The sequence below is a fragment of the Clarias gariepinus genome, chromosome 22 (genome assembly GCF_024256425.1).
Source record: "Clarias gariepinus isolate MV-2021 ecotype Netherlands chromosome 22, CGAR_prim_01v2, whole genome shotgun sequence".
NCBI lineage: Eukaryota > Metazoa > Chordata > Actinopteri > Siluriformes > Clariidae > Clarias > Clarias gariepinus.
This window is the reverse complement of record NC_071121.1, coordinates 28,252,251-28,267,360: the sequence shown is the minus strand read 5'-3', so window position 1 is coordinate 28,267,360 and position 15,110 is coordinate 28,252,251. Positions and strand designations below refer to the sequence as shown.

General features: G+C 38.2%; 1 protein-coding gene across 3 annotated transcripts; it reads right to left on the bottom strand.

The window, feature by feature from the left end:
• Positions 1–1,265: 1,265 nt before the first annotated feature.
• Positions 1,266–4,047, bottom strand: LOC128510777 (poly [ADP-ribose] polymerase 2-like). 3 transcript variants are annotated; one of them, XM_053483290.1, is made up of 6 exons: positions 3,937–4,047; positions 3,122–3,678; positions 2,822–3,025; positions 2,064–2,162; positions 1,593–1,717; positions 1,266–1,453 (listed from the first exon to the last, which is right to left on the bottom strand). In XM_053483290.1, the coding sequence occupies exons 3-6, from the start codon at positions 2,903–2,905 to the stop codon at positions 1,315–1,317; spliced, it is 447 nt and encodes a 148-aa protein (XP_053339265.1). In that variant the 5' UTR covers positions 2,906–3,025; positions 3,122–3,678; positions 3,937–4,047; the 3' UTR covers positions 1,266–1,314. The 3 variants fall into 3 exon arrangements, 2 of the variants coding, with proteins under 2 accessions (XP_053339265.1, XP_053339266.1); XR_008356132.1 differs by lacking the exon at positions 3,937–4,047 and having other exon boundaries at positions 2,006–2,162; positions 3,122–3,736; XM_053483291.1 differs by lacking the exon at positions 3,937–4,047 and having other exon boundaries at positions 2,064–2,123; positions 3,122–3,736.
• Positions 4,048–15,110: the final 11,063 nt, after the last annotated feature.

Genomic DNA, 15,110 nt, shown 5'->3' with positions numbered 1-15,110 from the left:
ACAGTACAAGGGACGTTCAAGTTAAAGCTTTGATTGTGCAGAATAACAGAACACACTTATTAGAGTAAAAGCTCCCTTTATTTCTCTCTATATTTTTGTCTCGATATGTGAGGTTGTACATTCCACTGAAATGGTAACTGGAATTTTACCAGCAATGGGCTCTGTAAAATCAAAATCAAATTAGTTTTATGTCTTCGTTTTGGAGAATTTTCATCGCAAGTCCCACTTTAAACACGACTCATAGATCAGTGTGATGATGTATATTAGTGAAAAAAGTATGTATTTGGACGAAAGTGCGATTTTACCAGTCTGGTAGACTTTACAGTAACAGTCACACTTATACGTACTTGTACACTATTGTTCCTTTTTTAGGTGCCAGCTTATGGGATGGCAGTGTAAACTCTGCACATTTGTCGCATCATCAAAAGGAATTTCGATCATTATCGAGTGAAGCATGGTACTGTTGGTCAAGGATATTCAGTGTCTTGTCTTCATTTAGACTGTCATTGCTTCTTTAAGACTTGAGAAGGTCTGCACACACATTTGTATGGATCCCACAGTTTGCAGGAAACTTGAAGTGTGAAGGTGTGCAATCTTTCAGATGTAAAAAGTGACTCATTAGAACCTAAAACAAAAGACTACTTTCCACATAAGAACTGTATAATACTTGTGGCATAAGTATTGTTTGTGAGACTGTTTACTAATGAGATCAGTTCAGCTTATTGTTTATGATCTTGTTACATGTCAAAATGTAAAATGCTAATGTGTGTATTGTTTCTTTCATTCAGTTAATATTTAGTAAATGTAGCACATTTGTTTTTTAAACAATAGTATCATTTTTAGTATCTTCTACCTTCCATTTCAATTATATCTACTCAATTATTTTACTCATTTTCACTTTATGTAGGTTTTTTTTCATAAACTTTTAGCAACATACTGTGTCTGAGGGATTTGTTTATGATGTCTGTCAGTAAACCTTCATGTATGAAAGATCTGTTAAGCGTCAAGACTATGTGTTATTTATAATGTCGTTTTAGAAACTTTTTTCAGAAAAACTCAACACATCTGAGGCAACATTTGTTGTTCAAGGTTTTGTCTTCCATTAAAATATTCGTTCACCTATGAAACTTGGTGACAGAGGAAACCTGAGAAACGCAAATTATTTTCACAAAAACCAACATATCAAGAATCATGACATTTTTTATGTATCCATTTTACTTTTATTATAACAAAACATAATAAAAGGAATGAAACGATGTCTAACGCATACCCTCGCCCCCCCTACCAAATCCTAAGGGTCATCCAGGGGTCAACCTAAGGGGCAATAAAACCGTCAAGATTCAGTTTAACGGATGGTTGTTTTTTGTATTTCACATATTCATTATAGGAGTGTGTTATCCTCTGTTCTCTGTCGGTTTTCACTTCGGGACCGAGCGGAACCGTTGCACCGTCTCTGCAGAACCAGAAACACAACGCTTTTCAGAACATGAAATTCCATTTTTTTTTTCTTAAATGATTCTCTTCACATCTCCTTCTGCCCATAACCCCCACCACAGTAACAGCAGAATTCTCAGACAAGTGTCTGGACTCACAGTGTGATGGAGTTGTTGGGGTCGGGGGAAGTCAGGCACAGGCCTTTGGTGCTCATTTTTCCGGGAAGCAGAAGACCAGCACTGTCATCAGTGTTTACAAGCTCATTACAGTCTCCGAGAGCGACCTGAGATCACAAACACAGCACACACATTTCACAACCAAGTGGCCATATTTCTCCTTTCTTCATCACTCAGTCAAGTCTCTGGCTCCTGCTAGCCTGTGTTAGCCTGCTGTGCTACGGAAGCTAACATCGCAACATAACATCATGCAATCACATGAATTAAATAGAACACGAGCTAGCTCACATCCTGTCTAAACCAGATGTTTTGTTAATCACAGCACCGTCACTGTCATGGGCTGGAACTCATGATGAGCGACCGTTACTGTGTATAAACACTGTATGAAATCAAACCTGGGTGAAGGTGTTGCTAAGATATGCTCACACAGAGACATCACTTGGAGTCGCACACCTCGCTCAGTAACAGCAGTCCCTCGGTGTTCTCCAAACTGGGGTGACAGTAGTTTGCACACTTGGAAGACATGTCAGAAAAATAAATCCCTTTACCGAACTGCAGAGAGACAAACACACACAGCTGTTATACTTCACGGCCATGACGTGTTTAAAATAAACAATATCATCACACTGTTTACATCACAGCTGAACTCTGATTGGTCGGCTCTGTGCCTAAGTCTCCATCGGGGAACAGTGTGTAACCTCAACACAGTGCACTTCCTTTTAACTCTAACATTTCCTGTTGCACTTTTGCTCTCAGAGCACACAGTTATAGGATTGATTTACGGTCTCGCTATCTGGTATCACCCAGACGAGGATGGGTTTTGAGTCTGGTTACTCCCAAAGGTTATTCTTTGTGTAGTCTTAAAGTATTTTCCTCAGCACCTCCTGCTGCTCATCAGAAACAAACTGATAAAACTATGAATTTATTAAGTATGACAAAAACACAATTTATATCAGGCAATTTTATTTATGTAAAGCTGCTTTTTGACAACGTCCATTGTTAATAGCACTACACAAATAATCAATTGATTTATTTTTTAAGCTAGAAATCTGCATTTCAGGTAGTAAAATGGCCATTCCTCTATAATTCTACAGATGGCACCCTAAACTATTCACGCGTTGCCAGGCGGCTCAGCGTCCTTTGTGGTAGGCGTGAATTATTTGCCCGGCTTGTTTAGAATTGTAACAAAAATAAAAAATGGTGATACTAACAAAATCGCACTGTGAATTGGATCGGTACGGGAGCGGTGATGTTATATCGGGTCGCCCCTGGTGAATGGCGTCCCTGATGTTCATACACTCGGTATGTTTTTCACCATGTTTCCAGTGACTGGAGCTTCGGCAGGAGTGACTTGGAAACCCTGACTGAGAATCGCCACCCAGTTAGATGAACGAGAACCATGCCACAGCAACATCCTGCACACATACACGCACACACACAGACATTATCACATGCTTCATTAAAATTGAAATAATTAATAATAATAATAAGAGGTGTAAAATACATGTTACCTGTTGTGCAGAGAAGACAGGAATTGTTCCTTTTCCCCAGCTCGCTCTACACTGAAGATGTCTACAACAGTGATGGTGTAATTTTTATGAGTATCTGCGTGTGTCGACTGCAGTTATTCCACAATCACCTGAAACATTACAGCTCAATTTAAACACCAGCGGGACACTGAGGATAAACACCACAGGCAAACAGGGACACCTTGTATTAAGTGCAGCAACATTTCAGTGTGTGTGTGTGTGTGTTTGTATACTGTACCTCGTACTCGTGTGTTTGTGAGTGAGAGGTTGGAGGACACAGTTCAAAGCCCTGTAGTGTTTATCTACAGGATGTTCATTACTGAATGGGGACTGGACCAGCCTTACTGCGATCTGTATATCACACTGATACTGGGGGGAGGGGGGTGTAGGAGATGAGGAAACAGGTATAAATATGTGTGTGCACATGTGGTGTGTGTTTTCACGTGTGTGTGAGTGATGTGTGTTAGATTTTTATCTTCAGCAGAGTAATCTTCTCCTTCAGCTCGTTTTCAGAGTGGATAATGGGCGGAGGTTGAAAACTAGCAAAGAACACAGCAACATGAGTCACATACAACCTCAGGATCTCTACAGCTCAACTACAGCTCAACTACAGCTGAATCTGTAAACACTAATTTACAGTGTTGACTTCATAAAACCAATAAACATTATATTCTAATTATTAAGAGTAATACATAAAAATAATTAACACAAAATATTAAGTAAAAATAAAACAAATTAGGTGAAGAAATATTTTAATGGAAAACAAAACCTAGAAGAAAAAGAAGAACAACTTTTACCTCAGATTATTACAACCTCATGTGTGAGCGGCTTGTCCCAAACTCTGCCTTGTGTTTTGTGTGAATTGAAGGAGACCAGACAACAAATATTCCACTCTTTTTTTATATTCTGAATGACAAAAAACAAAGAAACAAATGAATAATAAAAAAAAATCATGTTTGCTTATAACTGACCTGTCAGTCAAAATAGATCATTTTAGCCATGGAGATCAAACATATACTGTACATTAGTGTCACTTCCAAAGAAAACATGCATTAAAAAGCCTCTATTTGTGCTTCAATACAATTATTTTGCATTTTTATCACAAAAATACATTTACTCACAATACACCAACTTTAATTAAACTTTTTTTTTTTTTTTAACTAAAGCTCCATCAGAACTCACTTCTCTCCAGCCACGCTTACCGCGCGCGAACTGAAGGAGAGCAGCCGAAACCGGAAGTAGCGGTAACTCTTAAAGGGGCCGTGTCCCATTTTTAGCCACAAGCATAACCGAATAGTTTAACATAAGTGAAAAACAATAACATTAAAATAAATTAGCAATAAAATAATCATTTTCAGAGTGTAAAATATCAAAATATGGAAGAATTAATAACAAAAAAGAGATTTTGAGTAAAATTAAATGTGAATATCATATCTGCTACACATGCATGGACAAACACATATGCACACACACACACACACACACTTGAGGTAAACATTTTCAAACAATACTATTAAACATTAGCCCCATCTCCCTATGAAAAAAAATCTGGTTAAACTTTTATTACATCCTAATTTGATAATGGATGTTAACCCAGATAGCACAGGTACGTCGCAGAGACGTCTGCTAAAGATCGTATCATTTGGTAAACATCGCGTTAGTTGTTTTATAGTCGTATTTTGATCGTCTGTAGATTGCCTGTTTGAGCTGTTAAATGATACATCGTCTTTACATCTATACGACGTCTATATGACATATCTTTATCATCTGAAATTTGCTGGTATGTTGACGAGAAATATATATATAAATAATCTGGAAATAGAGGAGAAGCTCCTGTCTGCAGCCACGCCCCAGATTCAGCTCCGCCCCGATCTGCAGGCTCTACAGGGGCACTTCTACAGGGAACTTCTGAAAACTACCGCTGGCTGTGAGTCTCTGCAGTGGTTAAAACAGCGGATTTATTTCACTTTGTGTATTTCTAAAAGGCGATCTTTGGTATAATACGTTTATGGTATAAAATACCGCGGCTGTGTGACTCATCCTGTACGTTGCGTTCCATTTGCAATATATCCAGTGTCCTCATACCCTCGAGTGTGCACTTTAAAGACAAGTCTGTTCTGTGAATTAAGACATTTTCTGTTCTTATATTCTGTACCAATAGTCGGCTACACATATACAGTACATATTTTATGAGAAAAGTGCGTTTTAGCACACACAAATAAAAGAAAAAACTAAATTTACTAAATGTAATTTTAGGTAAATTACTAGTAATCTTCACTAAAGCTGTGTGTAAAAAGTCTGTTGGCATATTTTATAACATTTTAAAGTTGTCAGAAGAAGCATTTAAGGTGTTTAATGACAGTCTTAATACGTCTTATGTTTCTGTCTTCTACTTTTTTTCGAAACTGGTTGTGTTATTTTCACCCAGCAGTTGGTTTATTCTTTGGCAAACTTTCCGGATTCTTCACTTCTGACTGGATCATACTCAGAGTACTCAGTATTTTATGGTAAGTTAATGTAAATTTTTACTTTTTGTTATTTTTAGCTACTTGTGGTAGGAGCAAGCATATTTTATTGCTCTATTTAAATGCTTTGGATATGGTGGTGTGGGATTAAAAAAATTTTCCCATTCTGTTTTATTATTTTTCAAAAAATGAGAATGCGTCATCTTTAAGTCGTAGATTAAAACAAGCTACATCAGCATCCTTATGAAATATATATTATAAGTTGTAAATTCATCACCTAAATTAAGTATTAATCTCGGAATTGCTGAGAATTTGAAAAGGGGAACGTTTCGTATTAAATCCAGATGGAGCGCCGTATCCTGTTATTCCTCACATAGGTAAATTAGTCAGAAATTCATGTTCACATTATGTATTTTAGTGAAAAAACACGTGTAGCTGTACGTCTTTAACGAAAATGCTTAAAGTAAATGTTAGTTATATTGCAACACTAAGTGATGGTGTGTAATCCACAGGTGGACCAACATGATGAGAATGATATCTGCAAAGTACAGAGATGTCAAGAGGATTGTTCCATGTTTTGTGCCTAGGGGATGAAACGAGAGGAACCTGATCGACCTTTCCCATTGTTGGAGGCGATGCTATTGAAACAGACTCTGTGGTGGAGGCTGTTGATGTTTGTTTTAAAGGATTTCTTGTATTTGATGTTAACTACACAAAGCAATGTCTCCTCCAGCATACTGTAGATCAGATTGATGGACATGAATACTCATCTGTTAAATTTTTGAGGACAAAAAAATGTATTAACTGAAATAATAGTAGTTTTAACTAATAGTTAAAATAAATAGTTAACATATTAAGATGGGGAATGTTTGATGTCATGTGGGCATTATAAGATTTGTATTGAAAACTTCTACATAAAATGTTCAAACATTGTATTATATGCAAAAAAAATACAATTTAAATCAGATTTACAGGCCTCTTGTTTTTATTGTTTTACAGAGCGTTTATGTAAGAGTAATATTTTATATTTAACAAATGGTCACCTTGGGACTACATGGTTTTGTCTGACATTTTAGTCAAAATTGAGTTATTCACATTTTCTTATTCTGTGACAATCTATTCTATATCTATCTATAAGTTGTGTATATTTTGGGACTTAAAAAAATTTTTTTTTTTTTAATCAAATGTGTCAACCCAGCAAGAGTATCGATTTTACCCACTGGTTGGGTCAAATAAAGTTACCCAGCACTTTAACATTTGACCCAGCTAGAGTGTCAATTTTACTCACAGGTTGGGGCAGATGAACAACCCATAATTCTGGGTTTAAATGATTAAACCCAGCACTTGGGTCAAAACAACCCAGTGCGTATTCTGTACAATAGTGACCCAGCGGCTGGGTTAAGGTTGGGTTATATCTTTTAACCCAGCAGTTTTTCTAGTATATGTTTCCAAAAACAGTTTGGTCTCCAGTGTGGATAATAAAATGGGAGTGTTGGCTCAGGAAATGCATCCGGCATAAAACCTGTGCCAAACTGTTGTACGGATCAGTTGGTCCGTTGTGGAGTCCCCTCAACAGGAACAGCTGAAAGACTAAAAACAACAAGAACAACAACTTTCCAGTGTGGCTAGGAAGGGTATGGAACATGAAATGAGTCCAAAAAAATAAACTGAAAAAAGAAAGTAATGCAGATATCCAGAATTTTCCTTAAACATAAATGAAGTCAAGTCTGCAAACCACCATATCGGTCTTTACCTCCATTCCATTTCCCTGCTGCTTTCAACTGACCACAGTGCTGTTCACATTGGTTAGAACTGCATACAGCTACAGTGTATGTATGAGAGTTGGTGACTTTACAGCAGCAAGAGGAACTACAAAGCTAGTCTTCTGGGTGTGGCTTGTGGGTTTTGCTGAAGGCAAAAAAGTAGAAAAGAATACTAAAAGTCTTTAGTAGAAACTACATGACCATAAAATTCAAACATTGTAAGGACGTTCTACTGTGTCAGCAGATGTTGATGTTTTTTGCATTAAAAAAGCCCAATAAAGACAGCTGGGCAGGGAAGGGTGAGAGAGAGAGAGAGAAAGAGAGAGAAATACAGGTGACACTTCCTTCAGAGGGTGGCGTTTCCTTTCCACAGACACTGGCTTTTTTAAGGGAATGCCTCTGGTTTCCTGCAGAGCAGCTTCAAATATTATAAACTCTTTCTGCAGGTGCTTGTCCAGCTCCAGGATGGCGGCTAAATTAAGAACAGTTTATACAAAGGAAATTCTTCTCTTTCCACATAAAGATTAATATTGAGCTTATAACCAGGGGTAGCTCAGTGGTTAAGGCATTGGACTACGGTTCGGAAGATTCCAGGTTTAAACCCCACAACCACCAAGTTGCCACTGTTGGGCCCTTGAGCGCGGCCCTTAACCCTCAACTGCTCAGATGTGTAATGAGATAAAAAATGTGAGTCGCTCTGGATAAGAGCGTCTGCCAAATAACTAAATGTAATGTAATTTTATAAAATGTAAGAGTTTGTATGAAAACAAATAAATGGAGAAGCCTATATATGGACATGTACATATGCACATCTCTAATTTGAGTGCAGACCACACAGTGAGCACGGTCTCATTGAAGTGCCACTTGTAGCCCCTCCATGAAGATGTCATTAGCGGCACTGAACTAGGCCACAACGTCACTACCGAACAGGTTTCCGACTCCTTTTGGGCTCACTCCCCTACCTGTGGTATTTAGACAAGCAAATCAGCATTTCAACCTGATGCCGTAATTATGTCGTCTGTGAACATCAGTACAGACAGATTCAACCACACTTTAGTTCAGGCAAAGGTATCATCTTCTCACACCAGTTATACTAGGAATAAAACATTCTGTTCAAAGAAAATGACAGGGTTGTATGATGCAAGCACTGTTATTGTTATCACCCTTAAGTAAATTATATTTCCAGTAACTGCCCTATGTCTTAAATATTAATATATTAATATTATAATCTTACAGTGTTAGGTGTGTATTTTTTGTCATTTATAGATGTGGAACATCCACAAGATTAGTTAGTCTCCTTATCGCTTATAGCAGCTATAATCAGTGGTTCCTTTTTTTATTTTTACTTTTAAGTTAATAGGCTAAAAAGCAAACAGCTTCTCTTTATATAAGAACCATCATGTCTTTTTCTTTATCTTTAGTCCACAGGTATTTTTTTAAAACTGCTTTTTTTCCCCATAAGTTTCTGCATTTATTCTACACGCAAGTGGCATTTTAAAACTTCTTTTAGGGCGAAGTTAGAGTGAGCGTCAGTGTCTCTGTTTGACGCCAATGTGTTACATACCCGTTATGGACTCTTGTCAGGCTGGTTGTACTACCATATGCTCTTAAAACTGTGGTTTTGACGCTTTGAGTGAACAAAGATTTTCATTTATTTATTCATTTTTAAAAAGCCACTGATGGAAGGAAAACGGGTACAGTAGCTGCAAGCTAAATCAGGTTTATATAAGTGCACACATTTTGACACACAGCTAAACACGCATACAAGTTTACATCTCACTGTTACTGTAAAAGCTATGTCTGTATTAAAATAACTTCACCAACATAAACTTGTGATTTGGCTTACAGTTGCACCACTATCAGGGCTGCAGCTATGTAAAATAACACCTACACCTATTGACCAACCAGACTCAAGAATTCCACAGCACTGTCGAACGGAAGTACCACATTACCTTCAGGGTCTGATCACAACATCGGCCCGTCATGCGGCACCTCCTGTTTCCTGTCGATGGTTTGAATCTATTATTGATAATGATTGCTAAACATTTAACATCACGTGAAATATCACATGGAAATTAGGCCTTCAGGGGCACCAGTGGCAATGGTTAGGTGTATCCCGGGAGCCAGAGCACCGGACATAGCAGGTAACCTTAGGGCTTTAGGACAGCATAAAGATAGTACTCAGGCGGTATTCCGGTTACCGCTGCACCTAACGGCGACAGTGTTGGGGTTTGTGCGTTTGCTGGCTTTTACCGCTAAGTGGCGCTATATAACTATAGTCCGACGCCTCAGGCCTTAGTTCACTCTCTCAAGGAATAATGAGCCGCAGCTCCTTTAGAGCTGCACGTACTGTAGTAGCGAATAAAATCAAGTGAAACATTGTAATTAAACAAATTCATAATCACAGTATTAAAATTACAGTACAAATTTAGAATTAAAATTGAATACAATTTTATCGAATTTAAGCAAAGTAAATGTTAAAACACTGAGCCTTTAGATTTTATCATGTGTAATTAAAAAAGCTACGCGTGTAGGCTTTTGTGTCATCTTATATTTTTGTGTTCTTCATCTTATATTTTGTGTTCTTAAAATTTGTATTATTTTTTATTTGCTTTGAATCTAGGCAAAGTAAATGTTAACACAATCAGCCTTTATATTTTAGCATGTGTAGCCAGTCGCGTCACCAGAAAACTCTGGGTGTGCATCAGAAAAAGTGTGTGTGTTATTGTCAGAATAATGTGCAAATTATTAACAATATAAGGTACATAACCTTTATAAGACTCTACTTTTAATTAAGTGCACTCATAATAACAACAAAATGTTATGATTTTGTAAGATAATGAAAGCAAACAGGGTGCGCTATTCTATATCGATTTCGGTGAACTTGAGCGCGTCAGAAATTGAACTGAAACTCTGTGTATACTCGCCTCACAGACGTGAAAAATATATACTTATAGAAAGCGAAATGTCTGCTTTTATACAAACGGAAATGGAAAACAAAAGTCAGATTATGTAATTTGTATGACACGTAAATTATAGACACATCCACTGCTGCGAAGATGATGAGATGACACGATCACCTTCATCACTACAGCCGAAACCAAAGACATCAATTTATCATTGAATTATTAAAATGGTCAGAGTCATAATAATCATTAGTCTACTTCTGCCCGTTAGCTCTGGAAAACTGTATGCCTGTGGTTGAGCGCTGATTAGACTACGTAGGAAATTAAAGAGAGAGGTTGTGCTCGACCACTGAGTCTCTGTGGATTCTAAAATTGACATCGTTACAGACATACATTTAAAGTTTATTTATGATGCTTTACAAATACCAAGTAATGTATAAAATATAGTAGATCAAATGCAAGTAAATAAAAATGATACCTGTACATTATGAATTAATAATTGAATGACAGTGTTGATAAGTTTCTGGATGTACTATACATTCAAGTTAAGTTTAGCCTTTATTCGTTACATATACATTACTGCACAGTGAAATTCTTTATTCTTCACATATCCCAGCTTCTTGTTAGTAGGCAGGGGTCAGAGCGCAGGGTCGGCCATTTTACAGAGCTCCTGGAGCAGACAGGGTTAACCTCTTTTTTGTCGGAGAAGAGCAATCTTTTGAAGTTGGAACTGAAGGTGCAGAGAGTGAAATGACCTTCTTTGTTAAAATGTTTTTACTGGTTTGTCTCTCTTTACCTATGCACCTGTCAAGTTTAAACCTTGTCAAGGGTTGCAGCAAATTGAAATCACTCCATATCTTCGAATTGAGACAGACGTTTCTCAACAGAAGATTTTATAATTGTGCTCTTTTTTTTGGTTTCATTGATTCTGCAGCATGACGAAGACCCTGAACAGATGGAATAACATAACTTACAGTTATAACTTTATCAGCCTGACATTAATTAGTTGCCACCTTAAATGGTTCCAAAGTTTTACAAAGTTCTTTGATTAGCTTCATTCCATTAACTGTAAACTGAACAGGGGCTTGCAGCTCTGACAAAACATGTAAAGGTGACATAAAAAAACGCCCTCATCATTTTTACATGGCTATTCCATCTTGTTGCATTTGCAACTGGGAGCTTTACATGACATTCAAGAATTTCTGCTAATCTTGTTGTTTTGTGGCAAAGACTTGTGAGCCTCTGCACTTTTGCCATCAAAATTTTGAAAGGCCCGCTTGTTCTAGGGCATTGTGGACCACAAGCTGGACAGTATGGATAAAGCATGGACTCCTCTCTGGTGGTAAATAATCCAGTTCATCAGTTATACTGATCTCTTGAAGTTCAGCTCCTTACCCATCATCATCATCATCTGTGTCACTCTTATCTGTCTCCACTGGTGGGAAGAGACAAAATGCCTTCACTATGTTTGCAGTGTTGTCGTTTACAATGACAGAGACTTTGTTAGAAATACCGTATGTGGCAATTGTATTCTTATATTTCTGAAAAATGTTTTCTGCTGTATGCTTTCCCATGAACCCTTTCGCAAGAGAGCATGACTGTATGAAGCTTGAAGTTTAAATTGAAATGACCAGTTATACCCAAAAATGATCACATGTCCCTGCTAGTCCAGATTTCAACAGTCACACACATGTGTTGAACCTTTTTCATTAGTCCATTTAGCTGTTTTTTAATGTCATCTGCACCAAGTGGAATAAGCTTTTGACTCAGGTGCTTGCGACTTGGTATTGTAAAACGTGGTTTAGCCAAATGTAACAATGTCTACAATGCCATCTATAAACTCCATCTCATGACGGTTCGTGGCTGGCAATTTTGTAGTAAGGTCAAGCAAGTCATTCTGTGCAGACTGAATTAAGCTTTTGTTGGTGAGTGTAGCTGTGTTACTAAGAATCTCAGGAAGATTCCTCTAGAAAAATAAAACAAATAAACAAAACACCATTAGGTCAACTGTGATTGACTCCAATGTCCATGTGTCTCCAAAAACTACTTGCAGCACGAGACATATTGTGACCACAATCAGTTATTTAATTTAACTAAATGATGGTAACTGGAAAGGTTGCATTTTTGGACTGAGCATTGATGCCTGACAAGGTAAAGAAAGTGTAGTACAAGTGCCAAACATATTAAGTGATATTGATTGTAATAAATCTTTATGTCCCATGCACAATTATATGCATGCAACAACATAAACAAAATTATATTTGCTCTACATTGTTAATTAACCAAATGTTCACATTTATTATCTAAGCATAAAATTATTTCTGTGTGATTATTTTGCGGAAATGTTGTTCATATGTACTGTAAGTGTTCCACAAACAGTCCTCACCTGTAGATGTGTCAACCGAGTTAGTTCACCAAAATGATCTATTATACTGGTCTTCCCAAACATTCCAGATATCTCAGCCATTGTCAGTTTAATAGCTTAATCCAAATCTATGTGTTAATTTTGCAGTCCAGGGTTCATACACGAATCAGATTCTCAAAACAGTCCAAGATCATACACAAAAAGCTATCCAAAAATAATAGTTAGAGTTTTTGGCCTTAACCTTAGGAGTTGGCATACCCACCGGTAGGTCCACTTGGATTTTATTTCTGGTAACAAGAAATAAAGGAGTATGTTTGGACTTAAAATAGTATATTTTATTTTGTATTTCAAATCAGCTAATGAAGGAATGAAGCTTTATCACTGCAAACCCACACAGCTTCACCAGAGCCCCATTTGCCAGACTCAGTCTGTTTCCACCTCCCACGACAAGGACGAGGGGTTGGGTCAGGGGTAGCTCAGTGGTTAAGGCATTGGACTACGGTTTCGGAAGATCCCAGGTTCAAACCCCACAACCACCAAGTTGCCACTGTTGGGCCCTTGAGCGCGGCCCTTAACCCTCAACTGCTCAGATGTGTAATGAGATAAAAATGTCATTCTCTCTGGATAAGAGCATCTGCCAAATGCATAAATGTAAATGTAAATTTTGGGAGGCATGGTGGCTAACAATGTAGGCAAAATAAATAAATAAATAAATAAAATAAAATAAAAAGATGAAGATGTAGTGGATTACATTTGTAAATTTGTGAAAAGAAAATGCACAGTTTATAAAAGTTAAAAAGCTGTCAGCCATACATGATTTGACTTTACATACTGAGCAATAAAATAATAATGCCATTTGCACTTACTGTCAGGTGGTAAAAACATGGTTAAAGAGGGTTTGCTGGCCTGTTGTTGTAAAAGCTCTAATTTGGCCCTCCTATAGGCCATTACCTCCTGATGATGTCTCTCTTGCTGCTTCCTCAGGGCTGTCAATTCCTTCCTTAAGGCCTGGAGTTTGGTTATTTTTTTTTCCCTCTGATTGAAGCAGCCTTTCACTGGATCCACAACGTCCCCTGTTTCTCCTTTGCCTGAGATTAATGGCTGGTGTTCTGGTATATCAGGAGGACATTGCTAGCACATGAGGAGGCCTCAGACTGAGGTAAATCAAGGGAAGGGAGCAATAGCCCAGGACCTGGACCCACTTCTGATGTTGGAGGGCCAGACTGGGGGGTGCCTGATGATGAAAAGCCAGACTGGAGGAGGCCTGATGATGAAGGGCCAGACTGGAGGAGGCCTGATGATGAAGGGATAGACTGGAGGAGGCCTGATGATGAAGGGATAGACTGGAGGAGGCCTGATGTTTGAGGCCTGGTTGATGCACATGCATCAATACCTCCAGGGATCCCTTACAATGCTTCAGGCCCCAGGATGGCCAAAACCTTTTCTTCCTCCTCATTCAGAGGAGGAACTGAGTTGATACCCCCTCCAGTCTTTTTTCCTTCCCTTCTACATGCTGCAGCCCTCCATTTGGTCACGCTTGCAAAGTCCCTCCACTTGTTTCTCACTTCCTCTGGGCTCCTCTCATACCCATTTCCAGAAGCATTTATTTTTAGTGCAATTTCCTTCCAATTTTTTTTTTTGTCAGAATTTGTCACTGTGTTTTTTAATTTGGAGAAAAGCAGGATTTTATTGTTTCCCACCTCCTCCAAAAGAACTGCAAGCTCTTTTTTTAGAAAATTGTGGCTTTCGTGTCATTTTTTTCACGTCACCTCTCATTAAAACATGGCTGTATGTCAAAGGGACTTAAGTAGGAAATGATCTTGAGCAAAATAGGTAACAGGTGTTCACATCACAATCCCAGCATTTTCAAAACCCATAAGTCCTTAAATTTTTTTTTTAAATTGTACTGATGTATCAATACCAAATAAAAAAAATGGGTTCAAATGAAATATTGAAAAATGTTGCGTTATAACACCACTTCTACGTTACGTCACTGCGAAAGCGCATTGAATGCGTGCCGAAGAGAGAGAGAAAAAAACACTTTCCAGTAGGGGGCGATATGTGCCTATGGCACTACTCCGCCGTTGTATCGAAGAAGAAGAAAAACTACAGATTAAACCAACATGGTTTTAACGATGGAAGTGCGACACAGGTACTATGGTGTAGGGAAACAGTCGTGACTAGTTAGTTATTTTCTTCAACGTTGCATCGTACAACGGTGGTTAAGCAAAGAGCTACATCGTTGTACGGGAAACGCACCCCAGGTCTGGCCCTCACAAGTTGTGAGGCACAAAGGGAGAGTGTGACCAGCCGAGCGCCCTTCATCTCAATTTGCCTCAAAGAGACTGGACCTGAGGAGCTTCCTCTCCGCAAAAAAAGAAGTCCTGAGGCTCATGCGCCCAGGGCTATGGGGGTGTCTCCCTGAAATTCCTTCACAGAATAAAGTCTCCTCCCTGGCACCCCCACTGGTGT